The sequence below is a fragment of the Balaenoptera borealis genome, assembly GCF_965194805.1.
Source record: "Balaenoptera borealis genome assembly, chromosome: 20".
In the NCBI taxonomy this organism is placed as follows: domain Eukaryota; kingdom Metazoa; phylum Chordata; class Mammalia; order Artiodactyla; family Balaenopteridae; genus Balaenoptera; species Balaenoptera borealis.
The window spans coordinates 40,373,344-40,388,783 of record NC_138879.1 but is presented as its reverse complement, the minus strand read 5'-3'; the positions used below and the strand labels follow the sequence as shown (position 1 = coordinate 40,388,783).

General features: G+C 42.3%; 2 protein-coding genes across 3 annotated transcripts in view; one reads left to right on the top strand and one right to left on the bottom strand.

The window, feature by feature from the left end:
* The window catches only part of TAF15 (TATA-box binding protein associated factor 15), a 30,121-nt gene extending 22,748 nt beyond the window's left edge, over positions 1 to 7,373 (top strand). For both annotated transcript variants that reach the window (XM_082373947.1, XM_082373948.1), the window contains exons 11-16: positions 929 to 1,058; positions 4,101 to 4,193; positions 4,888 to 4,969; positions 5,086 to 5,174; positions 5,282 to 5,705; positions 7,043 to 7,373. In XM_082373947.1, coding sequence (XP_082230073.1) covers positions 929 to 1,058; positions 4,101 to 4,193; positions 4,888 to 4,969; positions 5,086 to 5,174; positions 5,282 to 5,705; positions 7,043 to 7,082 — 858 coding nt within the window. In that variant the 3' untranslated portion in view covers positions 7,083 to 7,373. The remainder of the gene's footprint in view (positions 1 to 928; positions 1,059 to 4,100; positions 4,194 to 4,887; positions 4,970 to 5,085; positions 5,175 to 5,281; positions 5,706 to 7,042) is intronic.
* HEATR9 (HEAT repeat containing 9) overlaps positions 1 to 15,440 on the bottom strand; it is a 324,842-nt gene that overhangs the window by 294,435 nt on the left and 14,967 nt on the right. The window contains exon 15 of the mRNA XM_082374013.1: positions 7,816 to 15,272. Within this exon, the coding sequence (XP_082230139.1) occupies positions 14,898 to 15,272 (375 nt within the window). The 3' untranslated portion in view covers positions 7,816 to 14,897. The remainder of the gene's footprint in view (positions 1 to 7,815; positions 15,273 to 15,440) is intronic.

Sequence of the window (15,440 nt, the reverse complement as noted above, 5' to 3'; positions counted from 1 at the left end):
TCACCCATGTCTGTAGGCCTTTGCTAAATTTGCTAAATACATGAAGATTTTATTCCTTGCTTGTGTTTACCTTTCCACAGCCTTCCACAGCTTTGGCTTTCAATCTTAGGACTCTAAACATCGTCTCTGCCTAGCTCCTAAAATTGTGAGAACCAAATGAAATTGTGAAAACATTTTAATATTCTGAAATGCCAACATATGAAAACCCAAGTTATTACTAACAACTTTTTATGTTGGTATTTAATGTCTGCTATATATTTGCCCAATATAATAATGCTTTATTTCATAACTTTATTGTACTTAAGTGTCTTGTGCACTGTTTGTTTCATGCATATATTTTCATCTCCAACTAGAAAGCATTTAGATCAGTGTTAGTAGATTGAAGCATTTGCCTGATATCAGTTTGCAATTGCTCTTGTTTTGGTGTCCGTGGAATTACTATTTTTTTCTCCTTCTTGGAGAGTAAAAATTTCTTAAGAAATTATTAATTACACATGAAATATGTAAAAAATTCACACAGTTCTTGTCTTCCACTCCCTTCCCAGCAAAATCCAGTGTGTGCACCTTAATGGTAATTTATTTATTTGCTTGGTGAACATTCTTCCTGGTCTTCTTTTTTTTTTTTAGTTTTACAAGGTATATATTTATATGAAGCATTATCTATGTTTTCTTTTTTTGTGGGTTTAAAGAAATTATACATAGATAAACCAGTATATACTGTGTATCATTTTTATAGTTTGGTTTTCACTTAATGTATTTTAGAGAGTTTTCCTTTTCAGAACCTACAGATAACTTCATTTTTTATGTTAAGTTGCTAGTATTTGTAGCATGGATATGTAAATTCCTTTAAAAAATAAAATTTTAATTATCTATGTGGTTCATGATCACTTTTTCTTAAAATACTAACACTCACTTGTTTGTTCCTCAGACAAATAAGAAGACTGGAAAACCAATGATAAATCTGTACACAGACAAGGACACAGGAAAGCCAAAAGGGGAGGCAACAGTATCATTTGATGACCCTCCTTCAGCTAAGGCAGCCATTGACTGGTTTGATGGTATACCTCATTCGTATAGTTTCTTTTTTTAAAAAATTTATTTATTTGGTTGTGCTGGCTCTTGGTTGTGGCAGGCGGGCTCCTTAGTTGAACTCGCCAGCTCCTTAGTTGAAGCAGTCAGGCTCCTTAGCTGTGGCTCCAGGGCTCCTTAGTTGCGGCTCCAGGGTTCCTTAGTTGCGGCACGTGGGCTCCTTAGTTGCGGCATGCATGTGGGATCTAGTTCCCTGACCAGGGATCAAACCCAGGCCCCCTGCATTGGGAGTGCAGAGTCTTATCCATTGCGCCACCAGGGAAGTCCCTCATTCATATTGTTTCAATGTGCGGTTTGGATAAACGTTTTCTAGTCTTGAAGTCAAAACATGTTCTCATAGACGGTGATTATCTTCATGTTTACTTTTTTAGATATTCTATTGAGAATACAGGCCAGAGTTTTTACATACCTTTAGAAATGAGATGAACTCTGTCTAAAATATTTCCTTATGTCATGCTTTGTGCTTAAGGCCACCCTGATAGAGATGTAGAGGGTTGGCCTGGTTGACTATATTATTTTTAAATTTAGGTTAATTTCCCTTCAAATATAATGTTAATACATACTTAGAAGAAACAGTAAGACTTTTTTTCCCCCTGAAAATAAGAAAATATGGGAGAGTAGAAGAAAGGAGTAAAGCATCCATAGTTCTCTACATAGAGACAACTACTGGTATTAACTTTTCCTTCCAGTTTTAAAAAATAAATAAATAAATAAATAAATAAATTAATTAATTTATTTATTTTGGGCTGTGTTGGGTCTTCGTTGCTGTGCGCGGGCTTTTTTTCTCTAGTTGCAGCGAGCGGGAGCTACTCTTTGTTGCGGTGTGCAGGCTTCTCATTGTGGTGGCTTTCTCTTGTTGCGGAGCACGGGCTCTAGGCACGTTGGCTTCAATAGTTGTGGCAGGCGGGCTCAGTAGTTGTGGCTCGCAGGCTCTAGAGCGCAGGCTCAGTAGTTGTGGCGCACGGGCTTAGTTGCTCCATGGCATGCGGGATCTTCCCGGACCAGGGCTTGAACCCGTGTCCCCTGCATTGGCAGGCGGATTCTTAACCACTGCACCACCAGGGAAGCCCCTTCCTTCCAGTTTTTTAAAATAGTTTATCATTATACTCCAAATGTAGTTTTGTCTCATGCTTTTTTTTCACTTAACATCTTAACATAGTCATTTCCCCATGTTATTATAAATTCACTGTTTTCGTTGTACCCTAATTTAATAATAACTAACACTTACTGCATGTTTATTGCGGTTTATGAGCTAGGCATTGTTCTAAGAACTTTATGTGCATTAACTCAGTTTGATCTTCACAGTAACCCTGTAAGATGTACCCTTTTATTACCATTTTACAGATGATGAAACTCAGGCACAGAGAAGATAAATAATTTCCGAGATCACAGAATAAGTGGCAGGGTCAGGACTCAAACTCAGGCAGTCTAGCACCACTGTCTCTGAAGTGCTAAACTATGCTGGATTGACAGGCACTTGTGGTCCCTTCCAGTTCCAAGATTATTGCACCTGTGTCTTGCAAGACATAATTGCATTTCTTTACTTCTTCACAGATGAGATTATGATACTCTGTCCTCACCTCCATTTTCTTTACTTTTTTGCACTAATCAGGCCCCATCACCTTGCTCTTGAAGGCTAGGTCCATTCTCCCTCACTTTTCTGCTTGTGTCATAGTTTCTGTGAATCATAAAATTATCATAGCTTATGATATGTTAAAAAATTATTGTGCCTTTCCCTCATAGGGCAAATGAGCCTCTTAACAGTAACTCCGTAGTTCAACTCTCACCAGGTCTTTTTACAGCTTTTAAAATACTGATCCATGGGTTGTTTCCAATTTAAAAGTGCTTATCATACCATCTGACATTGTGGAAGGTTGCCAGTCACAACAATTAGGACTTCGGTGAGAGTGCTAAGACTCCTGGATTTATAACTATTTTATGAATCCTTGGGCACCTTTTCCTTATATGTCAGTTCTCTTATTTAATATAAAGTGAAAATTTCTGTCTCTAAGGCCCTGGGACAGCAGAATATGTGTATGTATGCATGTATATAAGTAATCACATATGCACACATTAGTTTTTTTTTTTTTTTTTATAGTGGGTAATGTGAAGACTTCAGATGAAATAGATTGAGAAACTGATTGGAAATTGAATGCAAACTAAGACCACTTGACTGTTACTGAAATGAATAGCCCAGTTTGCTTTTTTTTTTTTTTAAAGAAATTCACGTTCTTTTATTTATTTATTTATGACTGTGTTGAGTCTTCGTTTCTGTGCGAGGGCTTTCTCTAGTTGCGGCAAGTGGGGACCACTCTTCATCGCGGTGCGCGGGCCTCTCACCATCGCGGCCTCTCTTGTTGCGGAGCACAGGCTCCAGACGCGCAGGCTCAGTAATTGTGGCTCACGGGCCCAGTTGCTCCGTGGCATGTGGGATCTTCCCAGACCAGGGCTCGAACCCATGTCCCCTGCATTGGCAGGCAGATTCTCAACCACTGCGCCACCAGGGAAGCCCACATTAGTTTTAAAGATACTACTGGTCTAAGGTAAAAAACATTTCAAACGGTACCAAGAGTATATAAAAAATGAGTTTCCTTTCCACCTTTTCACCTACTGAGAGTTAAGCACAATAGGCAGTGTATAGACAGGCATATGTGTGCACATCCATGCACATACACACTCATTCCCTTTAAAAAAAAGAAATGGTAGCATACTACATACATTGTTCTGTACTTGGCTTTTTTCATGTAAAATTTTAGATGTTTCTTTTTTGTTTTTTGGTTTTCTTGGTTAGTAAGAAATGACTGTCTCCTTGTGACGGATCTTCTCTATTCAGTAGATTGTGTCATGTTCTAGTACAGTTACCTTGACTCTTTGGAACACTAGTGTGTTTGAATTTCTGTGAGGACATGTCAGTTATTCCTCTGAAACTAAAAATTTCTAAGACAGTTTTATATTTTTGAGAGGTGGAGATGTAGAATAGCATTTCTGCAAAACCATTTCTTTTTTTTTAGGAAAAGAATTCCATGGCAACATCATTAAAGTGTCCTTTGCCACCAGAAGACCTGAATTCATGAGAGGAGGTGGAAGTGGAGGTGGTCGACGAGGTAAAATACTTGTTGCTCACAGGCCTGGGTATTACACAGAGGGTTTGGATTTGAGTCCATGTTCTGTCCCTATTGTGTGAACTTGCTACTACTTCTCTCTCCCTATCGGTCTTTTTCCTTCTATCTTAAAAGTGAGGTACACAATAGGAGATTAGGTAAATAAGGTGTCGTAATAGCTAAGAAAGTGGTGGAAGAAGGTTCCAGAAATCTCTCTGGAAAGCTATATAAAGCAGTTTGTTATTCACCTGGACATTAGGAGGCAATTGTTTAAATGATACCTAATTAGGTAGTTAATCTGACCAGTTTGGGAGTTCCCTGATACGTTGATAGTTACTTGCAACTCGTTCATTTCCGTTGTGTCTAATTCCTTAAATTTGGAGTATGTCTTCTCACTTAACCTTTATCACTGAGATTCTCAAACTAAGGAGGGCATTATAGAAAGTGGATTTCGAAGTTTTTTAGTGCATTATTTGCACTTTAATGTGTGCCTTGGGGTCTTCTTCCACATCTCCTGCATTGACTAAATAAGTAAAGCCCCAAATCAAAGAATCATGGAGTCCTGCCATAAGGGGTTAATTTTTGGGGGGCTGCCCAGTTATTGATGAACACTTGCTCTTAGTTCTTTCGTCTGATACTTTTCCTCTGCTTTGTTTATGTCTGCTACTGATTCCTCCCCACTCCTTACTTCCCCCAGGCCGTGGAGGATATAGAGGCCGTGGAGGCTTTCAGGGGAGAGGTGGAGACCCCAAAAGTGGGGACTGGGTTTGCCCTAATCCGTAAGTATCCCATTTATTTTGGTGGATGTAAGAGTTGGGATTGGGGTTGGAAGGTACAAGAGGGGGTTCTGAATCCATTGGAAACTATTGAGCATTTTATTTTCCTCCTTTCTCAGGTCATGTGGAAATATGAACTTTGCTCGAAGGAATTCTTGTAATCAGTGCAATGAGCCCAGACCAGAGGACTCTCGTCCCGCAGGAGGAGGTGAGTCAGCCTTTAACAGCATCTGCATGCCATTAATCTTCTGACTGGCATTAAGGAGACTTTCCATTATTCTGCTGGCCTTACTAGTTTGCATTTCTACCTTGCAGATTTCCGGGGAAGAGGCTACGGTGGAGAGAGGGGCTACAGAGGTCGTGGGGGCAGAGGTGGAGACCGAGGCGGCTATGGTGGAGACCGAAGTGGGGGGGGCTATGGTGGAGACAGAAGTGGCAGCGGTGGCTACGGAGGGGACAGAAGTGGGGGTGGCTATGGGGGGGACCGAGGAGGTGGTTATGGTGGAGACCGTGGTGGTGGCTATGGAGGAGACCGAGCAGGCGGCTATGGAGGAGACCGAGGCGGCTATGGTGGAGACCGAGGCGGCGGCTATGGTGGAGAGCGAAGTGGGGGGGGCTACGGAGGAGACCGTGGTGGTGGTGGCTACGGTGGGGACCGAAGTGGAGGCTACGGAGGAGACAGGAGTGGCGGCGGCTATGGAGGAGACCGAGGTGGCTATGGAGGCAAAATGGGAGGAAGGTGAGTATTGGAATGTACATGCTAACCTTTTTACCTCACTGCTCTTAGATTTTAGAGTCTGAGCCCTTTTCATCACATTTTCTTCTTGTCCAGTTTTTAGAACTTGAATTTCCCATTGTCAACTCTTTCAGTTAGGTTGGAGAAGATCCGTTTAGTTTCCTGCTTAGCAATTCCTATAATTTATTTTATTTTGGAAATTCTTATTCATGATCTTTATATTTGGATGAATATAGGTAAATGTGTGTGTATTCTTTCTCATAGCTAAAGATAATTGAGATTGAGAGATGATTTGAAACTGTATGTAATTCAGGGATTCTTAATCTAAGTGAGGGGAGAGCACACCTTTTATAGGCGTGTGCTTTTTCAAATCACATGTGCTACCTTGCAGTTGTTTCCCTGGAGATTCTGTTATACCTTTTCCAGATGAAAATCACTGGTGATACTGATGGGAGTGTGCTGTGCACGTGAAAGCTGTAGAGGCAGAAAAAGTTGAATAACCAGTGATGTAAAATAACTTCAATTACTGTGCCAGAGACAATATAGGGTAGCAAGAATTAGTAAAGCATGCAGTTAAGAGCACAGAGTTTGGAGACAGACTGTCTTCTTTCAAATCCTGGCTCCACCACTTATTAGCTGCTTGATAAGCAAGTTACTTAACCCTTTGGAGCATCAGTATTCTCATCTGTAAAATGGGGCTAATGAAATCTCCTTCGTGGAGTTGTATTAGATTATGTTACAACGGTTGCCATGGTAACCATGCCATGCCATGGGGCCATGGTAATCACTGTATAATTGTTAGCTATTAGTAATTATCATCTATTAAACACTTCTTACTGTGTGGCAAATCCTGTGAAAGTGTCTTTGTATACTTTAGTTCTAGTCCTTCTGTCAACCCCAGAGGTAGATGTACTTCCCATTTTACAGAGTTAGAAATGTTGAGTAACTTTTCCAAGGTCGCATAGTAAGTGGCAGATCCAGAATTCTTACATGAAAGTGTTTGCTTGCTTATTCCACTATACTACTCTTCTTTTTAGCGTGCTGGAATGACAAAGTCTCTGACCTGAAATACCACAGTGGTTTAGAGTCCTTATTCTGGATGGAAAAATTTTTAAGAGAGTTAGTGATAGCAGGGCTTCTAGGAACTTTGTGTGTCTTAAAGCTGATAAATTAGACATTTAGTAAGCACCTTCTAGGAGCAGAGAAATATATTAGGCATGGTGTCATTCTTATAGAAATTGTCAAGCTGATGCTAGTCACCAGCACCCTGAAGAAGTGTCTGATGCTTCCCCTTGGTAGAAAATTAGAATTTAGTCTGGCTCTTTATTTTTCATTCCTAGAAACGACTACAGAAATGATCAGCGCAACCGACCATATTGATGAGTGTTTTGAATGTTCCTTTGTCTCTGACATGATCCATAATGAAATTGCCAGAGTTTTGCCTGCTGCTTTCCTCGTGGCCTCTTCTTGCGTAGTGAAATTAAGTGACATTTGGATTTTTATTTGGGTGGGAGGGCTGGGACAGTTTTTCTTTTAGAAATGTCCATTGAAATATCCCCCTTTAGTTTCCAACCTTCTTCTTCCCAACCCTTGAAGCTAAGTGCATTGTAAAATATTGCCAAAATGGAAAGTGTTTTGTAATACTGCAATAAAGGATGCTTGTTTTGTGGACTTTTGTACATTAGTGCATTGTTCTGTCACACTCAGGATGCAGTTACAGCAGATTCGAACTCTAAAGAATTAGGAAATGAATTCTACTTCATGAAATTAAAATATTACTTCCAACCATATTTATTGAGTTCCTACTCCGTTTAGAATAGTAGTTTCCAAGCATGACTGCATATCAGAACCACCAGAGGAGGTTGTCAAAACTCCAGATTCCTCGGCCTCACCCCAGGTCTCCTGGATCAGAAATTGCTGGGATGTGGGGAGGTAGAGCTGGGAATCTTAATTTATCTTAAGATCACCACGTGGTTTTGATAAAAACCAGGTTTACAGCTGAGAACCGTTTATTTAGGGCAGTGTTCTAGACGCTGGGAATATGGGGGTCCAAGGGCTAGGAAGGAAGAGTAAGGGTTTGACAAACCAGGGTTAAGATACCAATGTACATAACGTGTTATTTTTTTTTTTAATTTTATTTATTTATCTATTTATTTATTTATGGCTGTGTTGGGTCTTCGTTTCTGTGCGAGGGCTTTCTCCAGTTGCGGCAAGCGGGGGCTCTTCATCGCGGTGCGTGGGCCTTTCACTGTCGCGGCCTCTCTTGTTGCGGAGCACAGGCTCCAGACACGCAGGCTCAGTAGTTGTGGCTCACGGGCCTAGTTGCTCTGCAGCATGTGGGATCTTCCCAGACCAGGGCTCGAACCCGTGTCCCCTGCACTGGCAGGCAGATTCTCAACCACTGCGCCACCAGGGAAGCCCCATAACGTGTTATTTGATATTCTTTAAAAAAACTATTTTTCCTACCCTTACCAAGGGTAAGGCACTGCATCAGATGCTGGATATATTGCTCATCAAGCAAACAGACAGTATATAGTTTGATAAGAGCTCCAGTAGGAATAGTACAAGGTGCTTTGAGGGCTGGTTGGAAGGTTACTTAATCCAGTCATGTGGGATTGAGAAAGCTTGGTGAGCCTTGAGGGAAGAGTAGGAATTGGCTAAGTAAAGAGGCTGGGGTGAGGAATTGGTGTTCGCAGCAGAAAACTGACATGAACAAATATTAATAACTCAGGAGTTAAAAGAGTGAGGAACAGGCTGTGCACTTGAGAATTGTATGTAGTGCATTGTGATTGGAGGAAGAAGTTTAAGAATGGGCATGCAAAAGATAAGACTGGAGAGGTAAGCCAGCTCTACGATAAGGTCCTTGCATTTCATTTTCCCCCTGCCTCCATATGGGGAGTCATTAAAAGATTTTAAGCACGGGAATGGCCTGACCTGAGTGGCATCAACTGAAAGATAATTATGGCTGCCTTGTAGAGAGGCTGGACTGGAGACAAAATGGTACACCAGGTGAGAGATGATACAGGTCTGAGCTCAGATAGTGACTGGATGAGGAGGAGATAATAGATTTGAGAAGTGAAGGGGGAAATTTGATGGGATTTGGCTGGATGTCAGAAGTGGGGAGAAAAGAGTCAGGTTTCTGGCCTGGGCAGTTGGGTAGATGTGCTGTTCATTGAAACAGGAAACACTGGAAAAGGAAACAGGTTTGGGAGTAAGATGAGGGAAATGAATTCAGTTGTGGGTAAGTAGAATTTGGGGCACTTGTGAATGTCCCTTCCAAGTAGGGACATTCATTCAGCAGCTGGGTGTGCAAATCCACAGCTCAGAGAACAGCGGCACTCAACATTACGTGCCACTGATCTTCCTTACTGACTTCTGTCTCCTTTGCTAGCTTTACTTGCCCTTTATGTGTTAGAAGTTTCTCAGTTTGTTCTGATCCCCTTTCTTCTATTTATACTCACTTTTATCCTGGGTTTTATATGGTGATGACTACACCAAATTTATGTCTCCAGTCTGTCTTCTTCCCTTAACTCTGGACTATATCCAGCTGCCTACTTGACTTTTCCACTAGGATGTATTTAACATAACTTTTTTTTGGTGACTCCGCTGGGACTGAACAGAACTTCTGATCTCCAAATCAATTTCTTTCTTCCTAGTATTCCTCATTTCAGTCTTAATCTACCCAAATCAAATCAGATAAAAAACTTAGAACTTACATTTGATTTCTCTTTCACTCATCCCATACTTGCAGGGCCTTTTAATTCTGCCTCCAAAATATATCCTGAAACCATCTTTATATTCTTAGTTTCAATCCTGGTACAAGCTACAGTCATCACTTTTCTGGATAACTGCAATAGCCCATTAATAGGTCCCCCACAATGTTGCCCCTCTAAAATCTATTCTTCACACAGCAGCTAAACAATATGGTAATGATGTAAATCAACCTATATGTCATGCCTCTTTAAAACCCTTTCAGTGACCTCCCATTGTATGTTGGCTATAAATTCCTTACCTTGGCTTACCAAGCCCTGTATGATCTGGCCTTTGTCTCCACAACCTCATAGAAGAACATTTTTCCATACTAGCCTTACCTTAACCACATTGGTCCTAATCTTGATGATACAAAACGTGCTTCTGTTTTAGTATCTTTGCATATGCTTTGTCCAGAATTCTCTTTCCTCATATTCACATGGTTGACTCCTTTTCATAACAATGTTGGGTCAAATCCCACCCTCCCTCCCAGGTGTTTGCTGACCTTCGTATCTAAAATACTTCTTCCAGTCACACTCACATCACCTCTTACAATGTCCTCACAGTACTTATCACTATATGAAACAATCTTTTTGTGGTTAATTTCTCTCCTCCATTAGAATGTAAGTTCCAGGAGAGTAGGGAACCTCTTCCGTTGTTCACTGTTCTACCCAAGTACCTAGAACAGTGTCAGACACAGAGTAGGTACTCAATGAATATTGACTAAATGGAAGACTCTGTTATTATAGATTTGAGTCATTAGTATATAAATGGTAATTAAAGTGATGAAAGTGGATATGATTAAAATAAGAGTAGTGTAGTGGTTTTCCATCTTAGCTGAATACTAGAAGTAGCTAGGAACTTTTTTAAAATGCAGAAGATGTCTGGGCTCCACTCCAGAACAATGGAATCTGTGAGGCCTGGGACATTTAAAAAACAAAAGCCCCAATTGATTCTAATGGTTTTGGAGTCTAGAGAGAGAAGAGCCTAGGACAAAACCCTGAGAAGTACCAATATTTGAGAGATAATAGCGAATTCCCTGGCGGTCCAGTGGTTAGGACTCTGTGCTTTCACAGCTGAGGGCCTGGGTTCGCTCCCTGGTTGGGGAACTAAGATCCCACAAGCCACGTGGTGCAGCCAAAAAAAAAAAAATAATAATAATAGAAGAGGATACTGAAACAGACTGGGAATACCAGTGAGGTGTCAGTGGAACCCAAGGGAAGAGTGGACTTCAAGGAGGAAGAAGCTAATGGGGTGAAGTGCTCGAGTTGGCCAAGTCGTATAAAGGATAGAAAGCATTCATTGTATGTAGCAATATGGAGGTTGTAAATTATCTTTGCACGAGATTTCTCAACCTTGGTGCTACTCACATTTTGGGTTAGATAATTATTTGTTGTGGAGGGCTGCCCTGTGCTGCGTATAGGATATTTAGCCACATCCCTGCCCTCTACCACAAGACACCAGTAGCAGCCCCCAGTTGTGACAACCAAAAATGTCTCCCGACATTGCCAAGTGTCCCTTGGTGGGGGCAGAATTGTCCCTTTTGAGAACTGCTGCCTTAGCAAAAGTAGTTTTGGTAGAGAATTGAATTCTGAACCCAAACTGAAGTAGGGTAATGAATAATAGAAATTAGAGGAATGGAGACAGGTAATGTGGACAACTATTTAAGAATCTTGATTATGAAGGGTGATTAGAGGTGGGGTGAGCTAAGGAGAGGAGGCATCTAGAAAGGGTTATGGGTTTGTGGGAGGTTATTTTTAAGATGGATGGGAATTGATTATGTTTATACACTCTGAAAGGAAATGGGGAAAATTGATATTCAAATTCCTTGAAGGAATGGCACCCAGAACACTGGTGGAGGATTTTGCCTTGGAAGAGGAGGGTGCCTCTTGCACTGTAATGGAGGTAAGGTAAGTGCAGATGCTGATAATCGTAGTAACAGATGACTGACATTTATTGGGAGCTTACTGTATGCCAGGCAATTATAAGCAATCTGTATGTGTTAACTCATTTAATTCTCATAACAATGCTGTGAGGCAAAGAGGCATAGGGAAAAATATTCCTTTTGAATATAAAATCAGAGAAGAGGTGAATGGTGTAAATGATTTTGATTGCTACTGGAAAGGGGCTTTCAGAAGGGACACTGAGGAACAGAGACCCTGAAAGTTTAAGCAACTTACCCAAGATCGCATCTCTAGTAAGTTACAGAGGTAGGACACTAACCAGAGTATCTGGCCTTAGAGCCTGTGCTATCGACTACTATATACAAGGATTCTTATAACAGGTGGCAAGAAGTTGAGGTAATTTCATCTGATGTCTTTTATTTTTTTCCCCCGAAGAGAAATTATAATGGCCTACTGAGAGTTGGGGAGTAATAGGATAGAAAGTTTGAAAAGACTGTAGGAAATGTGAAGAGAGCAGAGAAGGCTTGAAATTGTGACCAGGAACCATAAAATTGCCAGACAGCAATAAGAACTCAGTTAAGATAGGAAGCAAGTATTTTGAGGGAACCAGTCTATGGATGTGTGAGTTTTCTCCACTATAATCAGCAACCTGGTTATAGGATCAGAGGCAATTTGATTCAGGGTTGGGGATCTTACTAGTCAGAGAGAGAGATGATAGTGGAAGTATGAGAATAGTGAGAATAGTAGTTGATGGATGGAGTCCCGGCTGAGTAGAAATTTAAAAAGTAAGAGGGGGCTAACAGGGAGAATGTAGAGAAGTCAAGACCTTAGTGTTATTGATGAGATTCAGAGGCCTGGTAGTGGGGATAAAAAGAGCTGGAGAGATAGAAGGTTTGGGTCAGAAAGTAGATGTTCACGATTTTGTAGATGGAGCAATTCCTGGGGATGACAAGGGCTAAGTGTGGCCGTGGAAGTGGGCAGCTGAAGTGAAAGAGAGGGAAAAGCCTTTGTAGTTGAGCTGAGGGACTGAGGGACTGAGGAACCGAGGTGTTGGATGGTTGTCCATAGGGATGGTTAAAGCAAGACTAAGATTCAGGCAATGAATGAGAGAAAATAAGGATGTGGGCCAGAGGGTGGGATAGCTCGTTTGAGAGCCAAGACCCTCGGAGAAGCAATGACAGGACATTGTGACACTGGAAGGAATGTAGGAGGATGAGCAACACCTGACATTTCAGGAAGAGGCCAGTTCAAGAGCAAGGTTTCAGTTATAGCACAGATGTGGGGGAGAATGTTTGAGGAAGAGGTAGAGGTAGAGGGTATAAATCCTTTTTTTTTTTTTTTTTTTTTTTTGCCATCAGTGGGAGTATCCAGAGATCCCATTAGAAAGGGAGGAGAGGTAAGAGGGGGACTTACATTTTGGATGGTGTCCAAAAATCCATCCCAACATATCCTGATGGCTGAGAAGAGTGGGCATTTCAGGCCTCTGAGAGAAGTTGGCCACAGCTTGGATTAAGCGTGTTTCTAAGAATATTGGGTATAGGTAGCTCTGGTACTGGGAAGGCTCTGGTACCTTGGTGGCATACCAGACGGTAGGTGCTCTATGCAGACCTTTATGCTCCGTGCTTTTTTTTTTTTTTTTAATATTTATTGTATTGTATTTATTTTCTTTATCTTTTTTTTTTTTTGGCTGCATCGGGTCTTAGTTGTGGCACGCGGGATCTTCGTTGAGGCATGCGGGATCTTTTGTCGCTGCGCGCAGGCTTCCCTAGTTGTGGTGCGCGGGCTTCTCTCTAGTTGTGACGTTTGGGTTTTTCTCTCTCTAGTTGTGGTGCGCGGGCTCCAGAGCGCGTGGGCTCTGCAGTTTGCGGCACGTGGGCTCTCTTGTTGAGGCGTGCGAGCTCAGTAGTTGTGGCATTCAGGCTTATTTGCCCTGCGGCATGTGGGATCGTAGTTCCCCGACTAGGGATTGAACCCACATCCCCTGCATTAGAAGGTGGATTCTTTTCCACTGGACCACCAGGGAAGTCCCCTTGGTGCTGCCTTAAATCTTCTGGTAAGGACTGGTGAAATTAAGATTGAGGTCCTACTGAGCAGAGACTGGTATCTGGCTGAGTAATGAGACATCCCCTGGAGAGACCCGTAAGTATGGAAGAGGAGGGGTTGGAAATCTGTGGGCAGGACTTTGCAGGAGTTGAGAGCCTGAATTATGTAGTTAATAAGGCCTTGTTTGTATCCACAGGCTGTCAAGACCCAGGGAAATTTGGATTAGGTTGCTCACCGGTGCAAACCTACAGAGTGGGCAAAAGAAAATAATCATTTTTCCATCTTTGGTCTTTGTGCCACACTATTAGAGGCAGTGTTGCTTATACCCCAGAATAGTGAAACTACTCTTTTGGTTTTTACTTACAACTCTGTGGAGCAAAACATGAATTTGGAAGTGGTAGGGCAGGTGGGCAGATAAATCTCAGTGACATATACCATGCTGGATTCAGAATAACTGGACTACTCTAGGACCTGGAATGTGGGGAAGTAGAGGGAACATTTATGTCACTTTGGGCTTTCCTACTCGATGGGAAGAACTTGACCTCTCATTAGACCACTCAGTAAGACTGAGGAAGTAAAAGGACTTTTTAAATCTCTGGTGGTCTCAGGCTCACATGGCAACACTGAAGAGAGGAAAGGAGAGAAAAGAAGTCCACATTTGAGTGCCTACTATGGAATGCCAGGCACCGTTAGGCTTTATATTATTGTTTAATCCTCATAGGAGCCCTCGGAAGTAGTATGCATTAATCTGTTCATATTGTAGCTGAGGAAACAGAAAGATTCAGTAACTTGTCCAAAGTCAAAGATCAAGTGAGTAATGGACCCTAGGATTTGATTTCAGATTTGTCTGACTCCGAAGTCTGGGCTTTTCCTTTCTGATGGAGAATGTAGCTTTTTGGGATTGGTGTGATTGGTCCTATTGGCAAAGGGAAACTGAAGCCTTCAGTAAAAATAAGGGAGAAACTAAGGCAGTCTTAGAGAGTAAATAGAGTCTGTCAAAGGGAATGACCCTGAGGTAGGTAGAAAGCAGGTGTAAGAGAAGAGACAGCAGAGAGGATGGTTGGTCTTGATTAAGCCTAATTTATCTCTTGACCACTGATAGGAAATGGGAGGGAGGGGCAAGTTAGTAAGAGGAAATGGTCCAAGAGCCAAGCTGTCTGGGATATTCTCCCATTTTCCCCTCAGCAGCCACCTCTGGGCAGAGGCTCAGCTTTAGCTTTGTCATCAGATTCTGGGCATAGACAAGGACTTGATTTAGGAAGGCAGGCTGGCTGTCCAGAGCAGCTTTGTCTCATGGAAAGGACATGTGGCTGAGTAGGGGAGTGACCAGCCAGGAGTCAGGAGACCTGTGTTTCAGTGCAGCCCCTGAGGAACGGAACAGCAGTGGTAGGTGGGGTGATGCTCATTTATTCATGGAAGATCAGTATAGATTGTTTTCTCAGGAGAGCCTGAGAAGCATCCTTAAGGAGAGAGCGGGAACTCAGCCAAAAGAACTGACCTAATTGGAGGTCTCAGCAAGGATCCGGAGCTGTTTCCTGATCCCTCGTGGCCAGGACCCTGTGGCCTGTGACTTGTGTTTTTGTGGTTTAGAGAAACAGGATGGAAAGGCAGAGGTACCAGACCCTTTCTGGGCATTTAACTTCTTCTGTTGGTCTGATGTGGCACTGGACTTTGTAAGAAACAAGGGGTTCAGCTGTGCAAGTTGAAAGTCTTGGATATTTAACTCTTCTGGTTTCTCAGGCTCTTTCCGGAACCTCGTGATCTCTACATTCATGCTGGTCTTAGGCACTTCAGATACAAAGAGAACCTTGTTCTTCAGCTTGTTTTGGATCCAGGGATCAATCGAGGCCCAAAGAATTAATGTTTCTTGTAGCTGCATTGAAACAAAGGCCCTGTGGCTGGCTCACTTCAGGCCAACACTGGGAGGGGCGGGGGAGCTCTGGCTACAGGCCCCTCTGGTCCCAGGGAATGAGGTCAAGGGGACAGTGTCTACGGGCGTATTCCCCTCTCCTCCCCTCTGACAAAGAGCACGTGGCGTGAG